Source organism: Camelus dromedarius, chromosome 30 (genome assembly GCF_036321535.1).
Source record: "Camelus dromedarius isolate mCamDro1 chromosome 30, mCamDro1.pat, whole genome shotgun sequence".
NCBI lineage: Eukaryota > Metazoa > Chordata > Mammalia > Artiodactyla > Camelidae > Camelus > Camelus dromedarius.
Genome location: NC_087465.1, coordinates 18,281,143 through 18,298,712, shown reverse-complemented (window position 1 = coordinate 18,298,712; position 17,570 = coordinate 18,281,143). Strand labels below are relative to the sequence as shown.

Sequence of the window (17,570 nt, the reverse complement as noted above, 5' to 3'; positions counted from 1 at the left end):
TGGGGACCTCCAAATATTCCTCCCCCTCTTCTGGATTTTGTTACATCCGGAAACAAAGAATGAGGCATAGAAAAGCTGGAGCTCCAAAGCACAGATATTTAAGGGGAAAAATATCTTTATCTTGTGATCTTTGTGGATGCGACCACTGAAGATATTTTGAACTGTATGTTGTATTTTGTGTGTGTGTGTGTGTATGTGTCTTGGTTAAAAAAGGGATGCACATTTCTTCTTATATATGCTTAAAGAAAACGATCCTAGAGACTGAAGTTTCTTGTTCCTAGTCGTGTTTTAAAGCCATCTTCACCTCTTTGAAGACTGTGTAAGAGAAGTGTATATGGTTTTATTTTCCAGTGAAGCTCCTAGGGCTTCATTATACTTTTAGAAATTCTCTCTTGAGTAGACAGTGTTAACATTCAGACGCCAATAGCAGATATCTCAGACGCCTCTTCTGGCAACTTCTTCCCTCCTACCTGAATTTTCTTGGGGGTGGCCGATGTTAGATTCTTCCTGCTAGAATATTATCTGCGCCCCACCTAGCCAACCCCGGTGCGTTTTCTGTGTACACACTTTCTCTGTCACATGGAGGTAGGTGCCCTGCTCCAAATGGTAACAGTCTTTGGATAGATTATGTATGAGACAGGGTTGTATTTCTTTAGCAAAGTGACATTTTATGTCTGTTTTAAAATAGAAAAACCTTTGTAGGTGAAAGCAGTGAAGTGAGATGGAAATAAAATAAAAAGACAGGCAAGGTAGGCAGTGAAGGGAGACGGGTTCTTATCATTCCCTCTTAACTCCACAGGGTGACGTCCTGCAGGGCTTTTGTTCAGAGAGCGTTGCTGAGCAACAGTTTTGTGCCAGACCCTGTGTACCAGAGACTGTTGGGTTAAACCCACAGGACTGGAGCACAGCACTAAGGTCAAATGTTGCCCAGCCTAGTGGGCTGTGTTCTAAGCACCGAAGGCATTGTACGAGAGGGTGTTTTGCCCAGGGTGGGCCCAGGTCACCAAGTCCAGAGAATTCCTCCAAGAACAGGAGACTTTTCATGCTGATTTATTAAAATGAATAGGACTTGGAAACAAGGAGACGGTTTCAGGAAGAGAAAATAACATGTACAACGACATAAAAAAGGAAAGCATGATTTGGAAAGAGATGGTGAAGGTAGTTTGCTGTCTATAATGTATTTGTGGATTAGGATTAAAATGGATTCAATCCATTTTTAAAGCTGTGTAATTTTTTTCTAAACAGGAGCAACTGTTTGCCATATGGGTTTTCATTAAACCAATTATAACTTTAGTTATTAGCAGTTGGGAACACATGTGCATATAGCACTGTAAAAATATATTAATGAGTCTTTGTTAAATTCCAACAGGCTTTTACTATTAGCGTAATTTTTGTTGTACAGTTAAGTTACAGTTCCATCTGTAATTTTGAATAACATTCATTGGTTAACAATAAATGACAAAAGCTCAAACAAAACAACCAAAAAAAAAAAAAACCTGTTGTGAATGTAATTAATGCCACTGACTTGTATGCTTAAAAACGGTTAAGATGGCAAATTTTATATTATATATTTTACCATTATAAAAAATTAAATGGGAAAAAGAAGTAAGGGAGGCAGTTAATTTTATTTTGCTTTTTGAGTTAATACATTCCTTAAAAAAAAAACCCTCAAAGGTGTGGAGGTAAAGGAACCCTCCTATACTTTTGGTAGGAATGTAACTTGGTGCAGCCACTATGAAGAACAGTATGGAGGTTCCTTAAAAAAACTAAACATAGAGTTACCATATGACCCAGCAATTCCACTCCTGGGCATATGCCCCCCAAAAAACTCTAATTTGAAAAGGTAGATGCACCCTAATGTTTGTAGCAGCACTATTTACAATAGCCAAGACATGGAAGCAACCTAAATGTCCACTGACAGATGAATGGATAAAGAAGATGTGTATGTGTGTGTGTGTGTATATATATATATATATATATATATATATATATATATATAAATGGAATATTACTCAGCCATAAAAAGAGTGAAATGAATGCCTTTTGCAGCAACATGGATAGACTTAGAGATCATCATATTAAGTGAACTAAGTCAGACAGAGAAAGACAAATATCATATGATATCACTTATTTGTGGAGTCTAAAGAAAAGATACAACTGAACTTATTTATAAAACAGAAACAGACTCACAGACATGGAAAACAAACTTATGATTACCAAAGGGTGAAGAGGGTGAAGGATAAATTAGGAATTTGGGATTAACATGTACACACTACTGTATATGCATAAAATAGATAAACAACAAGGACCTACTGTATAGCACAGGGAACTATATTCAATATCTTGTAATAACCTATAATGGAAAAGAATACATGTATATAACTGACCCACTTTGCTGTACACCTGAAACTAATACAACATTGTAAATCAACTATACTTCAATAAAAAATTTTTAAAAATCTACATATACATTTAACAAAGCAATAAAGTTATTATAAAATTGAAAAAAAAAACCCTCAAAAAACATATTTCCCTAGAGGACCTGCAGGTTGGAAGATGCAGGGAGAGCACTGTTGGGGAGGGAGTAGGGCAGGTGAAGACAGCAGCAGGAGATGGACAAGGTAGGTTCTGGATTGTCAAGAGCAGTGAGCTTTACTAGCAGATGGCAGCTGTACAAGGATTTACCGCAAGGAGTGCTGTGCTCAGAGTTACAGTTTAGAAGGCTCACTCTGGTGGCAGGGGGGTGAATGGATTGGAGGGGACAGAGACCATCAAGGAGCTCTGGGGGCCAGAATCTAAGCAAAAAATGGTGAGGGCCAGAACTAAGGCAGGAGTGATGGGATTGGAGGTGCGGTGGTAAATGGACTCCTGGGAGGGAAAGATGGAACCACATCTCAGAGAGGTAAGAAAAAAACCCAGGGAGGGTGGTGGGCGGTATAAGAGGATGGGAGACTTCAGACTGAGGTTCAGTGCTGCATGCCTTGGGGATGTCAGATGAGATCATGACCGAGAACTGTCCGTGGTTGAAGGGGCAGAGGAGGGGCTGGTGACGACTGCTGGGGGTTGGAGACTAATGGGAAGTGAGGAAGTGACAGCTGTGAGCCAAGCTTCGTGCGGGACAAGAGGAGAGAAGAAACAGCCAGGATGACTTGCAGTACATGGGAAAGCGAGGCAACAATAAATCCTTATCGGTCATTGAATATGTGCTCACTCTTTATTTCATTACCCTTTAAAATATTCTTATAAAAAACCAGAGAGCCAGGCAGTATTATTGCCTTCTTACTTTTTTTAAACAGCTAATGAATGGGTTTGGGGCTCAGTTTCCTGGGGCTCAGTTCCTTAGGGCTAACCTAACAAAGTGCCCCAGACAGAGTGGCTTAAAACAACAGGAATTCGGTATCTCTATGGTTTTGGAGGCTGGAAGTCCAAAATCAAGGTCTGAGCAAGGCCAACCTTCTGACATCTGCAGGGAAGTCCTTCCTTGTCTCTTCCTAGCTTCTGCTGCTTGCTGGTGATCCTTGGCTTGCCTTGGCTGGAGCTGCATCTCTCTGATCCCTGCCCTCCGTCGCCACACAGCATTCTCCCCCATGTCTCTGTGTGCTCTGGATCTTTCCATGATGTTCTTTCTGGGTCTGTGTGTCCAAACTTCCTTTTACTTATAAGGACACCAGTCATTGGGTTAGAGCCCACCCGCATCCAGTATGATCACATCTTAGCTTGATCACATTTGCGAAGACCCCGTTTCCAAATAGACACATTTACGGGTCCTGGGAGTTGGAAGTAGAACATACCTTTTTCAGGGGACGCAAATCAAACCGCAACATCATCTACTTCAAAAAAAATCTCTGACCTGTGTTTCCTATCTTTATGCAATGAAGTGTTTGAATTTAAATGGTCCAAAATTCTTTCCAGACCTAATATTGTATGAAAATGGTTAAAAAGGTTTTCATTGATAATCATACAAAGTCTTGAAAGGAAACATTTGGCCTTAATTGTGAAGAAAAAAAAAAAGATCAAAGACAAAGAACTGGAGGGAAGAGAGAGCTGTTTAGGTGGGGTGCTCCGATGTGGAGTGACTGGGCTGCACCCATCGCACCTGGGCAGCAGGGTCCTCACCAAGCTCTCAGTTGTGCCTTAATTTTGTTATTTTATTTTAATGGAGGTACTGGGGATCAAACCCAGGACCTCGTGCATGCTAAGTACACACTCTACCACTGCGCTGTACCCAATCCCCTCCCCACTGTGGCTTAATTTTAATTGTAGGTTCTAAATTTGCATTAAAAAAGGCTTTGCTGCTTTCCCTGTTTGACTGTTTTGGGACTGTGTGGCAAGTGGGTGGCTGTGCATTAGGTAAAGAGAAGAGAAGCTTCATTTGATTAAATCTCTGTTCAATAAATTAGCTCTAATGAAATTTCTATGAACATTTGCTTTGTTCCGGGCACTGTGAGGACTGAGGTGAAAGATGAGGCTGTGACATGAGGACCTTGTTGTCTGGAATTGAGGACTGTCCAGACTGAAGGCTTTTCCGCACCCTTCCTCGTCTTCCCCACTGTTCTCACTCGTTACACTTTTCCACCGAAGCCAAAACCCTAAGAACTTCATTTTTCTCAAATTACTAGCCAGTTCTCTGACATCTGAAGGATCGCGTTTCATCACATCAAAGGCACCCCAGATTTTAGGATGTACCATTATTTTATATTTCATTGAGGGGAAAAAAATTGCTGCAAGTTGCACTAAAAAAAATGCCTTAATTTCACTTAAAGTTTTAATTTTAATGCATATTAACACTCTTTCAGATTTATTCAGACATACACATTGACCATAACCCTCCTCTGCTTACTTTTTAAAGTTAACTATGTTAGTTTTCCTGAAACATCTTCACATGCATTGACTAACTTACCTGAATTCCTTTCAACCAGGAATAATCCATGTCCATTTTATTTATTTATTTTGCTGTCATAAGAAGTCTGTGATATGGGCTTTCTTAAAAGAAAGGTCGGCGATTTTTCTAGGCCACCGACACCTGTTCTGCAGATTTCGAGGCACAGTTACAGGTGATAAACAACTTTGCCGCCGGGACTGCTTAGCCGGCTGGCTGTAGGATGCATCTCGAGTTCAAAGATGTAAAATAGAGAAGGAAAAATGGTGTCTCAGGATTGGGGGGCAGCGTCCTCCTGGTCCCTGTCCTTCTCCTTCTCTCCCTTGGCAGGCGGCCTCCCGCCTGGCCTGTCGGTGGGTGCCAAGCTCTGCCCCTCAGATGAGACCCTTAATCCCATGCGTGCCATTGAAGACAGATTGTCAGTCTGTTTGCACAACTAGACGAAGAATTAAGCAAGTGGCTAAAATGTTGATAACCTGGTGGGACAAATTATCACCAGTTTGCAGTCCCTGGGGCTGGATAATGGTATCCGTGCCTTTTAAGCCAGGTGCTCACACTCTCAGTGAAGTAGGAAGCCTCGGCTCTCTGATTCCAGCTCCCCTTCTGACTTGCTCTTTGGAATTTCTCTAAGAAAAGCATGTGTGAAGGAGCATGAGTTTAGAGTCAGAAAGACCTGTGTATTCATCTCTGTGGCTCTGGGCAAATTACCAAACCTCAGAGGGCCTCAATTTCCTAATGGAAAGCAACACTACAAATACTACTTTTCTTGTTGGGGGTTGGTTATAAGGTTCTATTTTTTTCTGTTTTCTTTTTTTTTTTAGGTAACGTGTAAATGTGTAAATCTTCCCTTACAGTGGCTGGTGTATTAGATCCCAATAAATAGATCGTTTTTTTTCTCACCCTTCTCTGTCCTTTAACAACTGATTTCTGTCAGACTCTGAGGAGGAACATAAAAATGAATTTTTTTGCATTATTTATAGTTTTTAATAATCTGCACTTTAAAACATTTCCATTTCCCAACTATCATGTTATGAATGAGAAATGAATGTCTTTTCTCCCAAATGCCAGATTCTACCTCTGCAATCAATACTGTACTTTTACTGGACTTATGAGAAGTGAGATAAAACCTAGAAAAACATATAAGGCAAAATTTGGATTCCCCGGTTTGGGGAAACTATACAGTTGGAAATGATGAAAAGACTGCTTTTGATCTAGTCTACCGTTTTTATAGTCTTACTTATTATTGTTTTTGGATACCTCCCAGGTCTAATCTTTAGACCTCTACTCTTGTCTTTTTTTGTGCTTTATAAAATCAATAATTTGAAGCATATACATTCAGATAAAAAATATTCAGGTTTAAAACCCTAACGCTAACACTTTTTCAGGTATGGTACCATGGGCAAGTTGCTTAACTTCTGTAAGCGTCAGTTTCCTCATCTGTAAATGGTGATGGTGGTCCCCATCTCCCAGAAGTGTTGCCTCTAAATGATGTAATGTATTTGGACCACTCAGCTCAGATTTGGATATAAATAGAATGCACTTTGTGGTGGTGGCTGTGGTTATTAATAATTTTCCGAAGTCATGACTATTACGTTTTGTAGGTGATTTTGATTTCTGTCATTCTGTTCTTCCTCCATGTCCTTTATTTTCCATTTTTTCCCCCAGTTGATTATCCTAAAACAAACCTCACCTTTGAATTTAATATTGATAATTTGCTGCCACCTACAGGCTCCTAAAAAAAAAGCAGAACATGTAATTACTAACTTTATTAGCTTCTGAATATAAAAATCTCAAGGTCATCTTGGATGTCCCAAAGCTAACTGTGGACAACTCCATAACCCCCTTTTCTGGGACAGTTTATTTTTCCTGGTAGCTCAACTAAATTCTTGATTAGTATCAGAATCCTCTTAGAATCTTTTCGGAATTGGGCAGTTATGCATCAAGCATTATCAGTAATCAGATATTGCACTTTCGTCCATAAGTAGATTTTCAAAATAGTGTTTATTAAAAAGTGTGAAAGACTCTTTGCTATTTAAGGCATGGTTTAGCACGCGAGTTTTATTGGGTTTTGTTGGGTCCTGTTGCTGTTGGAGATCTTGAGAGGTCTGAGCAAAACATTAAAAATAAAGAATGTTTATAATGAACTCTGTTGTAGTTCCATCTTGCCTTATACAATTGCTGCCTATGGGCTTGTCTCCCATCCTCAGTTTCACGCTGCTCATCACATAATCTGGTGTGGGGCAAACCTTTGTGAACGCAGGTGGACCCTCCTCAGCGGTTTCTGACTGTACATAGTACAGCACCTTGTCCACAGTTTGATTTAGCTTGAGCTGGAGTAAGAGGTTCCAGTGCCAGGTAGCAGGGGATGGGTCCAATAAGACCTATGTGCTAAACTGGAGGGGGTTGAATTATGTCTTGAAAACAACAAGGAACCGAGATCAAGAGTGATGAGATCAGATGTCTGTCATTACTTGGGCAGTCTGTTTGAAGATACTTTGAAGTAGACCAATAGGAGCAGTTAATTCACTGAGCTTTTCCACCCATGGATTTTACTTGTGATGTATTGTCTCAGCATGAGAGGGCTTAATCATATTCTTTTTTCTTTTTTCAATTGAAGTATAGTTGATTTACAATGCTGTGTTAGTTTCAGGTGTACAGCAAAGTGATTCAGTTATACAGGTTCTTTTCCATTGTAGGTTATTACAGGCTTAATCATATTCCGTTTGCCACTCCAATTTGTGGTTTTTGAATTGTTTTATTTGTATTACTTTTACGCCTTTAACAATTCTGTAAACACCTTTCAGGTAGGCGCTGTTTTGGCACTGTTAGGCTTCTGGTTATTGTTGTCATAATTATCAACTACTGTTAGGCCGTTAATATACAATAGACCATGAACAAGTGTCTTTGTACCTTTGTACCTTTTACACAATGTACGTCCGTACACTTTGTCCCTGATATGAATCTACTTCTCCTGGACCTGCCAGGCGTTGGTTGCTTGTTGAACAGAGTACTTACCCTCCCTCCTTCTTCCTCTCTGCCTGCCTGTTTGGTCTGACATCGGCCGCCTGGCATCTCGCTTTGGGCGAGATGCCACATTGCCACCATGGCTGAACGGGCCCTTCCCAGAAATGGCCGTGGGGGCTGGTGGGGAGCCGTGTGATTGCTGCAATGCTCAGTGGCAGGAAGAGAACAGGACGAGGAGGTGGCTGTTCCCAGGTTCCCTATGCAAAAAAACTGTTCCCAGAAGAGACCGTGAGAACCCAAAGCCAGGGCATGGGGACAGATGGCAGAACTGAGACTAGGGTGAGGAGGGTGAGGCTTTGCCTCGGGTATAAAATTTAGAGGGGCACCAAAATGCCCTTCAGTCAAGGTAAATGTTATGGGGGGGAGGGTCTAGCTCAGTGGTAGAACACATGCTTAGCATGCACGAGGTCCTGGGTTCAATCCCCAGTATATCCATTAAAAATTTTTTTAAAAAGATAAATATGTCAATGCAGTATTTTAGGAAAATTAAAAAAGAAATCCATGATGAACATAATACCAGTATTTTAAATGAAGACAAGGTCAGGAGCAGAGCTGTGCAGAGCCATTTTTCCTGTTTAAAAATTCGGTATTTTGTTCATCATGGATTCTTTGGATTAACTTTGATTTAAAAATTACATTAAAATATTACAATTGTTTGTATTGAGTTTTTTTGGTGCCCTCTTAAATTTTGCACCCAAGGTTCGGGGGCCTCACTGGCCTTGCCTTTAGCCTTGTACTTGGTTGGCAGAAAAGAGGGGAGAGTTGCTCAGAGGCAGGTGCCTCCCCAGCCACCCTCTGGAAATACCGAGTTCTTCCTGATGGACCAGTAGACATTGGCTCTGTTCCAGGAGAATGGGTGCGACAGGATTGGTCTTAAATAAAGTAGAAAGCTTCTGTATGGGTGTTGGTCATTTCTCTGAATACATGCATTAGGATTTTTTAAAGAGTATTTGGATGAAATACATATTTTTAAACAGCTACAAGAGGGTGTCTCCTTCCTCCACTAACTAATGGCAAGAAATGGAATAAAATTTCTTTGGGCGTTGAGTTTGGTCAGCATTTCTTCACTGATGTTGTGAAGAGTTGGATCTGGTTAGCAGAAGGTGCTAAAGACATTTACAGACTCCTTCTTCTGGTTGTTGTTGTTGTTGTTGTTGTTGTTATTATTATTATTATTATTATTATTATTATTATTATTATTATTATTAAGCATCTGAAGTCTTGGCAAGATCCCATTCTTGGCCTATTCATTCTCCTGCTTTGTGACTGCGGAAGTGAACTGAGGCTGAGAGAATGGTGTATTTTCTAAATTCATATTTTGGCAGAGTGTAATTTGGTGGTTTTTAGTGGTGAGCTCAGACTTTTGTTTTGTCCTTTCCTGGGCGGGTCAGGTCATTTGAAGGTGTAGAAAGATGACATGTGACTCTAACCTAATTGACTTTATTCTGGCTGGGGCAGGGGGGGAGCCCAAAGGAGAATTTTACTCAGCTTTCATACCTTACAGAACTTTTTTCTTTTCACTCTCCAACAAGGTCTGCTGAGAACAGACCCAGTGCCCGAGGAAGGAGAAGATGCTGCTGCCATGATCGGTACCACTGAGTCTCTATCAGAGGAGGAGCAAGAAGAGCTAAGAAAAGAACTTGCGAAGGTAAAGCAGCATATTCCTCTGGAACGTCATGTTTTGCACTTCAAATATATTGTCGTTTGTTTTTCTAAAGCACGTGGTAGTGGCTTAGAGTCAGTTTCAGGGGAGAGAAAGCACCATGTGTCCACTTGTCCTAGAGGCCTTGAGCTGGGAGAGGAGATGGGAGAGTGTGAGGTCAGTTGGTTTTTGTGTGGGGGGAGGCGTGTGCAGGTGAAGTGCACCTGAGAAGTAGGGGATCAAGTGGAAAACGGGTATGAGGGGTATCAGTGAGTGTCTTCTAAGGGACCTCACTAACCTGAGGCACGTGGCTTTTCACCTGTTTCAGTGACCTTGTTCTATCCTTGGCAGTGTTGTGGCTAGAGGCACTCTGAACCTTCTTTCTTTCCCTCCCTCTCTCCCTCTTTCTTAAAATTAACCATTTTAAAGCGTACAATTTAGTGGCATTTAGCATATTCACAGTGTTGTGAAACTATCATCTCTGTGTAGCTCCAAGACATCCTCCTCACGTCCAAAACAGACCCCATCCTCACTAAACTGGCATCCCCGGTCTTCCCTCCCTCAGCCCCTGGCAACAACTTATCTGCTTTCTGTCTTATTGGTTTTACCTATTCCAAATATTTCACTTAAATGGAATCACATAATAAATGACTTTTGGTGCCTGGCTTCTTTCATTTAGCATAACGTCTTGGAGGTTCATCCCTGTTATATTGGTACTTCACTGCTTTTTACGGCCGAATGATACTCCATTCATTGTATGTATCTACTGTATTTTGTTTATCCATTCATCTGTTGATGGACACTGGGAGATGTCCACCTTTTGACTATTGTAGATACTGAACTAACGAGTATGTGTGTACTTGTTTGATTACCTATTTCCAGTTCCTTTGGGATAAACCCAGAAGTGGAATTGCTTGCCATGTGATACTTCCATGTTTAACTTTTTGGGGGGAACCTGCCAAACTGTTTTCACAGCAGGGCCACCGTTTTACATCTCCATCAGCAATTTCTCTGCATTCTTGCCAATGTTTAGAATTTTCTGTTTTTGACTATAGCCGTCCTGGTGAGTGTAGAGTGGTATCTCACTGTGGCTTTGATCTGTATTTCACTAACGACTAGTGACGTTGAGCATCTTTCATGTGCTTATATCTTCTTTGGGAAACATCTATTCAGATCCTTTGGCACATTTAAAAAAAAATTATTTGTCTTTTTGTTGTTGAGATTTAAGAGCTCTTTATATATCCTGGACACTAGACCCTCATCAGATATATAATTTTCAGATATTTTCTCTCATTCCATACATTGTCTTTTCACTTTCACAAAAGTTTTAAATTTTAACGAAGTCCAGTTTATTTTTTCTTTAGTTGCTTGTGCTTTTGGCATTATATCTAAGGATCCATTTCCAAACTCAGATCATGAAGATTTACACTATGGTTTCGTCTAAAACTTGCCTCTTATAGTTAATGTGATTCATTTTGAGTTAATTTTTGTATATGGTTTGTGCTAAGGTTCACTTCATGCTTTTGCGTGTGGATATTTAGTTTTCGTAGCATCGTTTGTTGAAGAGCCCGTCCTCAGTGAGTGCTCTTAGCATCCTTGTCAAAAACTAGTTGACATAGATGTAAAGGTTTATTTCTGGACTCTCAATTCTGATACATTCATCTGTATGTTTGTCCTTCTGAGAGTACCACACTGTTTTGATTACTATAGCTTTGTAGTAAGTTTTGAAATCAGGAAGTACTTTCACCTCTTCTTTTTCAAAACTATTCTTTAAGGTCTCTTGCAAGTTTCATATGAATTTTAGAATCTAACCCCACCCAATAAAATGTCATTGGGATTTTTTGTCTGGCTTTTCTTTACTCTGAGGATTGATTTGGGAGAGTACTACCATCTTAACAATATTAAGTCTTATAATCCATAAACATGGAGTGTCTTTCCATTTATTTAGGTCTTCTTTCATTTCTTTTAGCAATGTTTTGTAGTTTTCAGTGCACAAGTCTTGTACTTCCTTAGTTACCTTAATTCTGAAGTATTTTATTTTTTTGATGTGATTATAAATGGAATTTTCTTAACTTACTTTTCAGATTTTTTGTTGCTATTGTATAGACATAACCTACAGTGTAAAAGTTTTAGATGATCTGTTTCCAGACTTTTTTCTATGTATGTATTGCTATAAATTTCTGTATTTTAAGAAGGCATCAGAATACACACGTGTACATTTCCTTCACTTAACTGAACTTCAAACAGAATTTTATGCCAGTAAATAATCTTCCACAGCATTATTTTAAAAGTTGCTACAGGTTCACTTTTAATTAATGGACATATTATTTATAAATGTTTAGGTTGTTGCCCGTTTTGCTATTATGAACAATATTTTGATAGAAATTCTTAACATATAATCCTTTGTGCACCTCTTTAATTCGTTCTTTAGGATAAATTCCTAGAAGTAGAATCCCTCGGTCGACTGGGTTTTAAGGACACAAGAGTCATTCCCATGTGCACCAACAAGGTCAAAATGCCGCCCAGAAGGTTTCTCATAGTACGTGAGAAAGCAGGTTTTCCAAATTCTTGCCAGCTCTCAGTATCATTTTTTCCTTACCAATAATACTAACATAACAGTAATAGCACCTAGTATCTGCAGACTGTGCGGGCAGCTGAGTTTTTCTGCAATCATTATCTCATTAATCCTCACTATAGTGTTATGAGGCAGGTGCTACTGTGATGATGTGATGCAGGAGGAAATGTAGGTCTAAAGCTGCCAATAGATTATGTAATGTTATTTAGCAAATGAAGTCATCAGGCATATGAAATGTACACATTTTCTCCCATTTTCATTTTCTTGATAGTTCCCTTTGAAGCACAGAAGTTTTTAATTTTTGTCTTTTCTTTGGTGACTTGTGCTTCGTTGGCACATGGCAGAAACTATTGCCTAATTCAAGATTCTGAAGGTTAAGGTCACAAGGTAATGCATCGCAGCACTGAGTCTTGTACCCAAGTTGTCATGAATTCTGATGATTGTGCGTTTACCCTTTTATTTGTACGGTATTCACGTGTTACCAGAAATTTATTCAATTTTTCTAAACATTTCATGACATGTGGCAGATATGCTATTACTTTACCTCAAATTATATCATCATCATCACAATATTAATAATAATTAGATCTAATAAAAACCATTTACATTTAAACCAAATGTTAGTTTTCAGTTTTTTACATCAGAATCACTGCTTGAAATACCTGTAGAAACTTAAATAAAATGGAGATAAAAAATTATCCTTCACTTGTTATTTTTTCACTCCTTTTTGAAATATTGTTTATATATTCTAGGCATTTCCTATAAATGGAATCAAACAATATGTGGTCTTTTGTGAGTGGCGTCTTTCACTTAGTATAATGTTTCCAAGGTTCATCCCTGTTGTAACAACATATCAGTCCCTCAGTCCTTTTCATGGCTGCATGACAGTCCATTGTATAGGTCTACTACCACCTTTTATTTATCCTTTAGTCAGTTGTTGGACATCCAGATTGTTTCTACTTTTTGGCCGTTATGAATAATGCTGCTATGAACATTCGTGTGCAGGTCTTTGTGTAGACATGTGCTTTCAATTCTCTTGTTACACACCTAGGAATGGAATTGCTGGGTCATATGGTAACTCCATGTTTAACTTTTTGAGAAACTGTCAAACTGTTTTGCTGCCAAACTGCACAGTTGTTCATTTCCACCAGAGATGTGTGAGGGTTCCATTTTCTCTACATCCTTTCAGCACTTGTCATCATTTGTCCTTTTGAGTACAGCCATCCTAGTAGGGCTGAAGTAGTATCTCATTTGCACTTCTTTGATTACTAATGAATGATACTGGCCATCTTTTCATATGATTATTGGTCATTTTTATATCTTCTTTTGTGGAATGTGTTTAAATCCATTGTCCATTTTAATTGGATTATTTGTCTTTCTATTGAATTGTAAGTGTTCCTTATGTATTTTGTATACTAGATCCTTATCTGATTTTTAATTTGCATGGGTTTTTCCCATTCTGACAGTTGTCTTTTTACTTCCGTGATGGTATGCTTTGAAGCACAGCAGTTTTAAATTTTGATGATGTCAGCTTATCTATTTTTTTCTTTGGTTTCTCGTGCTTGAGATCTCATATCTAAAAGCAAGGTCATGAAGCTTTACTTCTGTGTTTTCTTCTAAGAGTTTTATAATTTAGCTTTTACATTTAGATTTCTGATCCATCTTAATTTTTGTGTATGGTCTGACTTAGGAGTCCAACTTCATTCTTTTGCATATGGAAATATGGATATCTAGTTTTCCCGGCACCACTTGTGTGCATGGGAAACTATTCTTTTCCACTCAATTGTCTTAGCATCTTTGTTGAAAATCAGTTGATCATAAATGTATGGGTTTATTTCTGGACTCTCAGTTCTAGAATGCAGTCTTGATTATCGTAACTTTGTAGTAACTTTTCCACTCATTTTTTTTAAAACATTTCATTTTTCTTAAAAAATTTTTTTTTGTTTTTTTGGGGGGAGTAAATTAGGTTTATTTATGCATTTTTTAATTAATTTTTTTAAGTAGAGGTACTGGGCATAAAACCCAGGACCTTGTGCCATTCTTGATTTATGTCAGGGATTCATATATGCGTATAAATGTTGAATTAAGGAATTGTTGTGGTGTGCTGAGCTAGGTATGTTAGCAGCATAACCTAACCAACAAGAGCAGGGAATATATTGGGTTATGTGTTGTTCAGAAAGATGGTTGTCTTTCTTCCCAACTTTCATTAGGGGAAGAGAGTACTTCAGAGATGTGTCAAGAGGTAGAAAACTTAGCTTTTATGCCTACTCTTTGAAGTATCTGAAGATTTGGAGTTCAGGTAAAGAGAAGTATTATAAAGCTAACAATGTCAATGAGAATTAGCCAGTAAACTGAGAAGTGGAGTCAGAAAACCTGGGTTGAAATTCTGGCCTTTACAGTATTAGTTTGATGACTTAGGGCAAGTCATCAAACTTGATTTTGAATCTTACTCATTCACTGACTCATTCATTCATTTATGTATTCATTGTTCCCTTTTTCTTCTCATATCCCACTTTGTGAAAATACTTCTCAAAGTGTGACTTCCAAAACGGGTATAATATGTGAGGTCCTGTCTCACAAGCAAGAGGATTATTTTTGTTCTGGACCTGGATTCTGATTAATGCTATCTTAGAGTATGTTACTCTTTTTTTGGCAGCTGTGGCCACATCACATCTGATTTATCCTCCTTTCCTTTTGTTGACTGCTACCAGTTTGTCTAACAATACTCTATGTTGTTTCTAAAGGCCATGTTGTCTTTGAAATCATGGAACTGTTGTGCAGGTCAAGGCTGAGAAAATAACTTTGCTATAAGCCAAGAGAAGCAGCCTTCTAAGGTTCTCCCTCCATATCTGCAGGGGATTGGTTCCAGGACCCCTGTGGATACCAAAATCCACAGATCCTCAAATCCCTTATATAAATGGCATAGTATTTGCATATAACCTACGCACATCCTTCCATATGCTTTAAATCATCTCTAGATTACTTATAATATCTAATGCAATGTAAATCCTATGTAAATGCTATGTAAATAGTTGCCTGCACATGGTAAATTCAAGTTTTACTTTTTGGAACTTTCTGGAACTTGTTTTTTCCGAATATTTTCAATCTGTAGTTGGTTGTATCTGTGGATGTGGAACCTGTGGATAAGGAGGGCCAACTGTACTGTAGGGACCCAGGTTTTCAGCTTTTGGATGCAGGAGTCTCTTCCACATGGTATCTATTTCTCTCCATGAATCTGCCCTTTCCCTCTGTTTTCTTGGCTCTTCCTCTAGTCTGTAAGTCTTTTTTCCCCCAATAGCTTCTGTTTATAGTTTTGGCCTCCTCAGGTATGTTTAAGGTTCCCTAACACCTCACAATCTCACTGTGCCCTACCTGTTCTTCAGGGCTTCTTCATCCAAGTCCTTCCAGCTTCTCCTCCCAATGTGATCTCAGTTTCTCAGATTCCTGAACGAGAAAGACTGATTAGTTGAGCATCTCTTTTCACACCAGGGGCATCACTGGTTGGTAGCCACTCGATGAGTTGGCTGCCCTTGGGTCAGGGACCTGTTTCCAACCACCAGGCAGAGGCAGCACCAAGGGGTCCACACGGGACTTCTGCAGAACTCTCTAGGGGAGACACTTTTTCTCTGCGCCTGTGACTTTGGCAGACACTGAGGCTGACAGTATAAACTCTGGTTTGTACTGGAGTATAAACTCATATGAAATATGCAAGAAGGCTGGCTTTTGATTTGGCTTGGTTGTGTGTGTTTTGTTGCAGGATGGAGATAAGTTTGGCATAATACACGCATACGAGTTTTTATGGGCATTCAAGCAGAAATATTCAGCTGGAAACACGAACCCAGAGGTCAGAAATAGTGGATGTTAGAGTAATTCGAATATTATCTGTGTAGAGGTTTTAAAGCCTCTATCAGATAACTGAGTAAGGAAGTGTAGGGAGAGGGAAGCAGGCTGAGGACGACTCAAGATAGAAATAGGAAGGAGAGAAAAAAGCAGCTCCCTGGGAGAGATCAACATGTAACCAGTTCACTTAATGCCATGGTATATGTTGATTTTAAAGAGGCAGATAGATGAATCAAAAATGTTTTCAAATGACTGGAGTTTTGAGTATAGTTTTGCACTAACTGCCTTAACTTTCTGAACGACTCTTGCTGTATTCCTACCCCAACCCCCTTCCTTGCAGGTGGAAGAGGAAATCCAGACTCTGTCTCAAGTGTTGGCAGCCAAAGAGAAGCATCTAGCAGAGATCAAGCGGAAACTTGGGATCAATTCTCTGCAGGAACTAAAACAGAACATTGCCAAAGGGTGGCAGGATGTGACAGCCACATCTGCGTATGTTCCCTTGATCCTACATTTTTCTTGAGAATGTAAAGGACACTGTGCTCTCTTGGTCTGGGGCGGGGAAGTGGGGAATGAGAATGTTTCTACTGCTTTTCTTTGTGCTGCGCAGGGCACTTTCCCCTAGTTCTCAAGTGTATCTGATTCTCTTCTCTGACTTCAGCCTTTCAAACTGTTTCAGGAAATAGAAAGCAAGCCAGCCTTATATGTGAGTTGAAGAAATAAAATTTGGGGGTGAGGGTGTAGCTCAGTGGGAGACCTGTGCTGAGCACGCACGAGGTCCTGGGTTCAATCCTCAGTACCTCCATAAAAAAAAAGAAAAGAAAGATAATTTAAGTTCCAAACATGTTATATATTGACTTGCCAGAAATATGCATGAGTCCCTGAGTCCTCAGAATAAGCCAATAGAGCAGGTGGTGAAACAGGGCAGACAAGTTTTGAGGTCACACCCCTCTCAAAATGTGGAGGCGGGATTTGAACTTAGGTCTGACCTAGTACAGAGACAGTCTTTTTTTGACCCCACTTTGTACGTAGCATAAGACTCTCAGGTCGCTGTCTCTGATATGTGCTGGTGGCAGAGGCTCACCCCTTAATCTTCTGGCCCTTTTGATCACAGGTGTGGATAAGGCATTATCACGATGCAGTTTTGTTTCTGGGCACAAGGAGGAGCAGGCTTCTAGTAACAGGCTCCCAACTGTGTTCTCCGGTCAGTCCCGCCTGCTGATCCAGTGACCAGCCCAGCCAGGCGGACAGCACCCTGACCTGCCCGCACTAGGTGCCCACCCCCTTCTGTCCATTTTCTGACCATAGAAGTAGGCAGTGGGAAAACAAGCAGAATGCTAATCTTTGTATCATCATAAGCTGTGTGTTTTGTTTTTTTTTTGTATTGATCTTGAGTGAGTAAGTAAAAATGCCTGAGCATTCCTTTCCTTAGTGTGGGGATATTAACCGTATTCTTTGTTTTTGTTTTTCTTTCCGCAAATCCCTGCAGAGATGGGAAGAGGGAGGTGATAAATCATACCTTTGTGCTCTAGCAAATATCCCACTCGAGTCATTCTCCTATTCTGTCAGGAATCCATCAGTCCTTATTTGATAGCTCTACAGATAAGCAAAAC

The 17,570-nt window shown here is 39.7% G+C and overlaps 1 protein-coding gene across 5 annotated transcripts in view; it reads left to right on the top strand.

Annotated features, from left to right (window-relative positions):
* The window catches only part of TPD52 (tumor protein D52), a 159,095-nt gene that overhangs the window by 45,982 nt on the left and 95,543 nt on the right, over positions 1–17,570 (top strand). For all 5 annotated transcript variants that reach the window (XM_064480898.1, XM_031441431.2, XM_064480896.1 and 2 more), the window contains exons 2-3: positions 9,436–9,551; positions 16,301–16,449. In XM_064480898.1, coding sequence (XP_064336968.1) covers positions 9,436–9,551; positions 16,301–16,449 — 265 coding nt within the window. The remainder of the gene's footprint in view (positions 1–9,435; positions 9,552–16,300; positions 16,450–17,570) is intronic.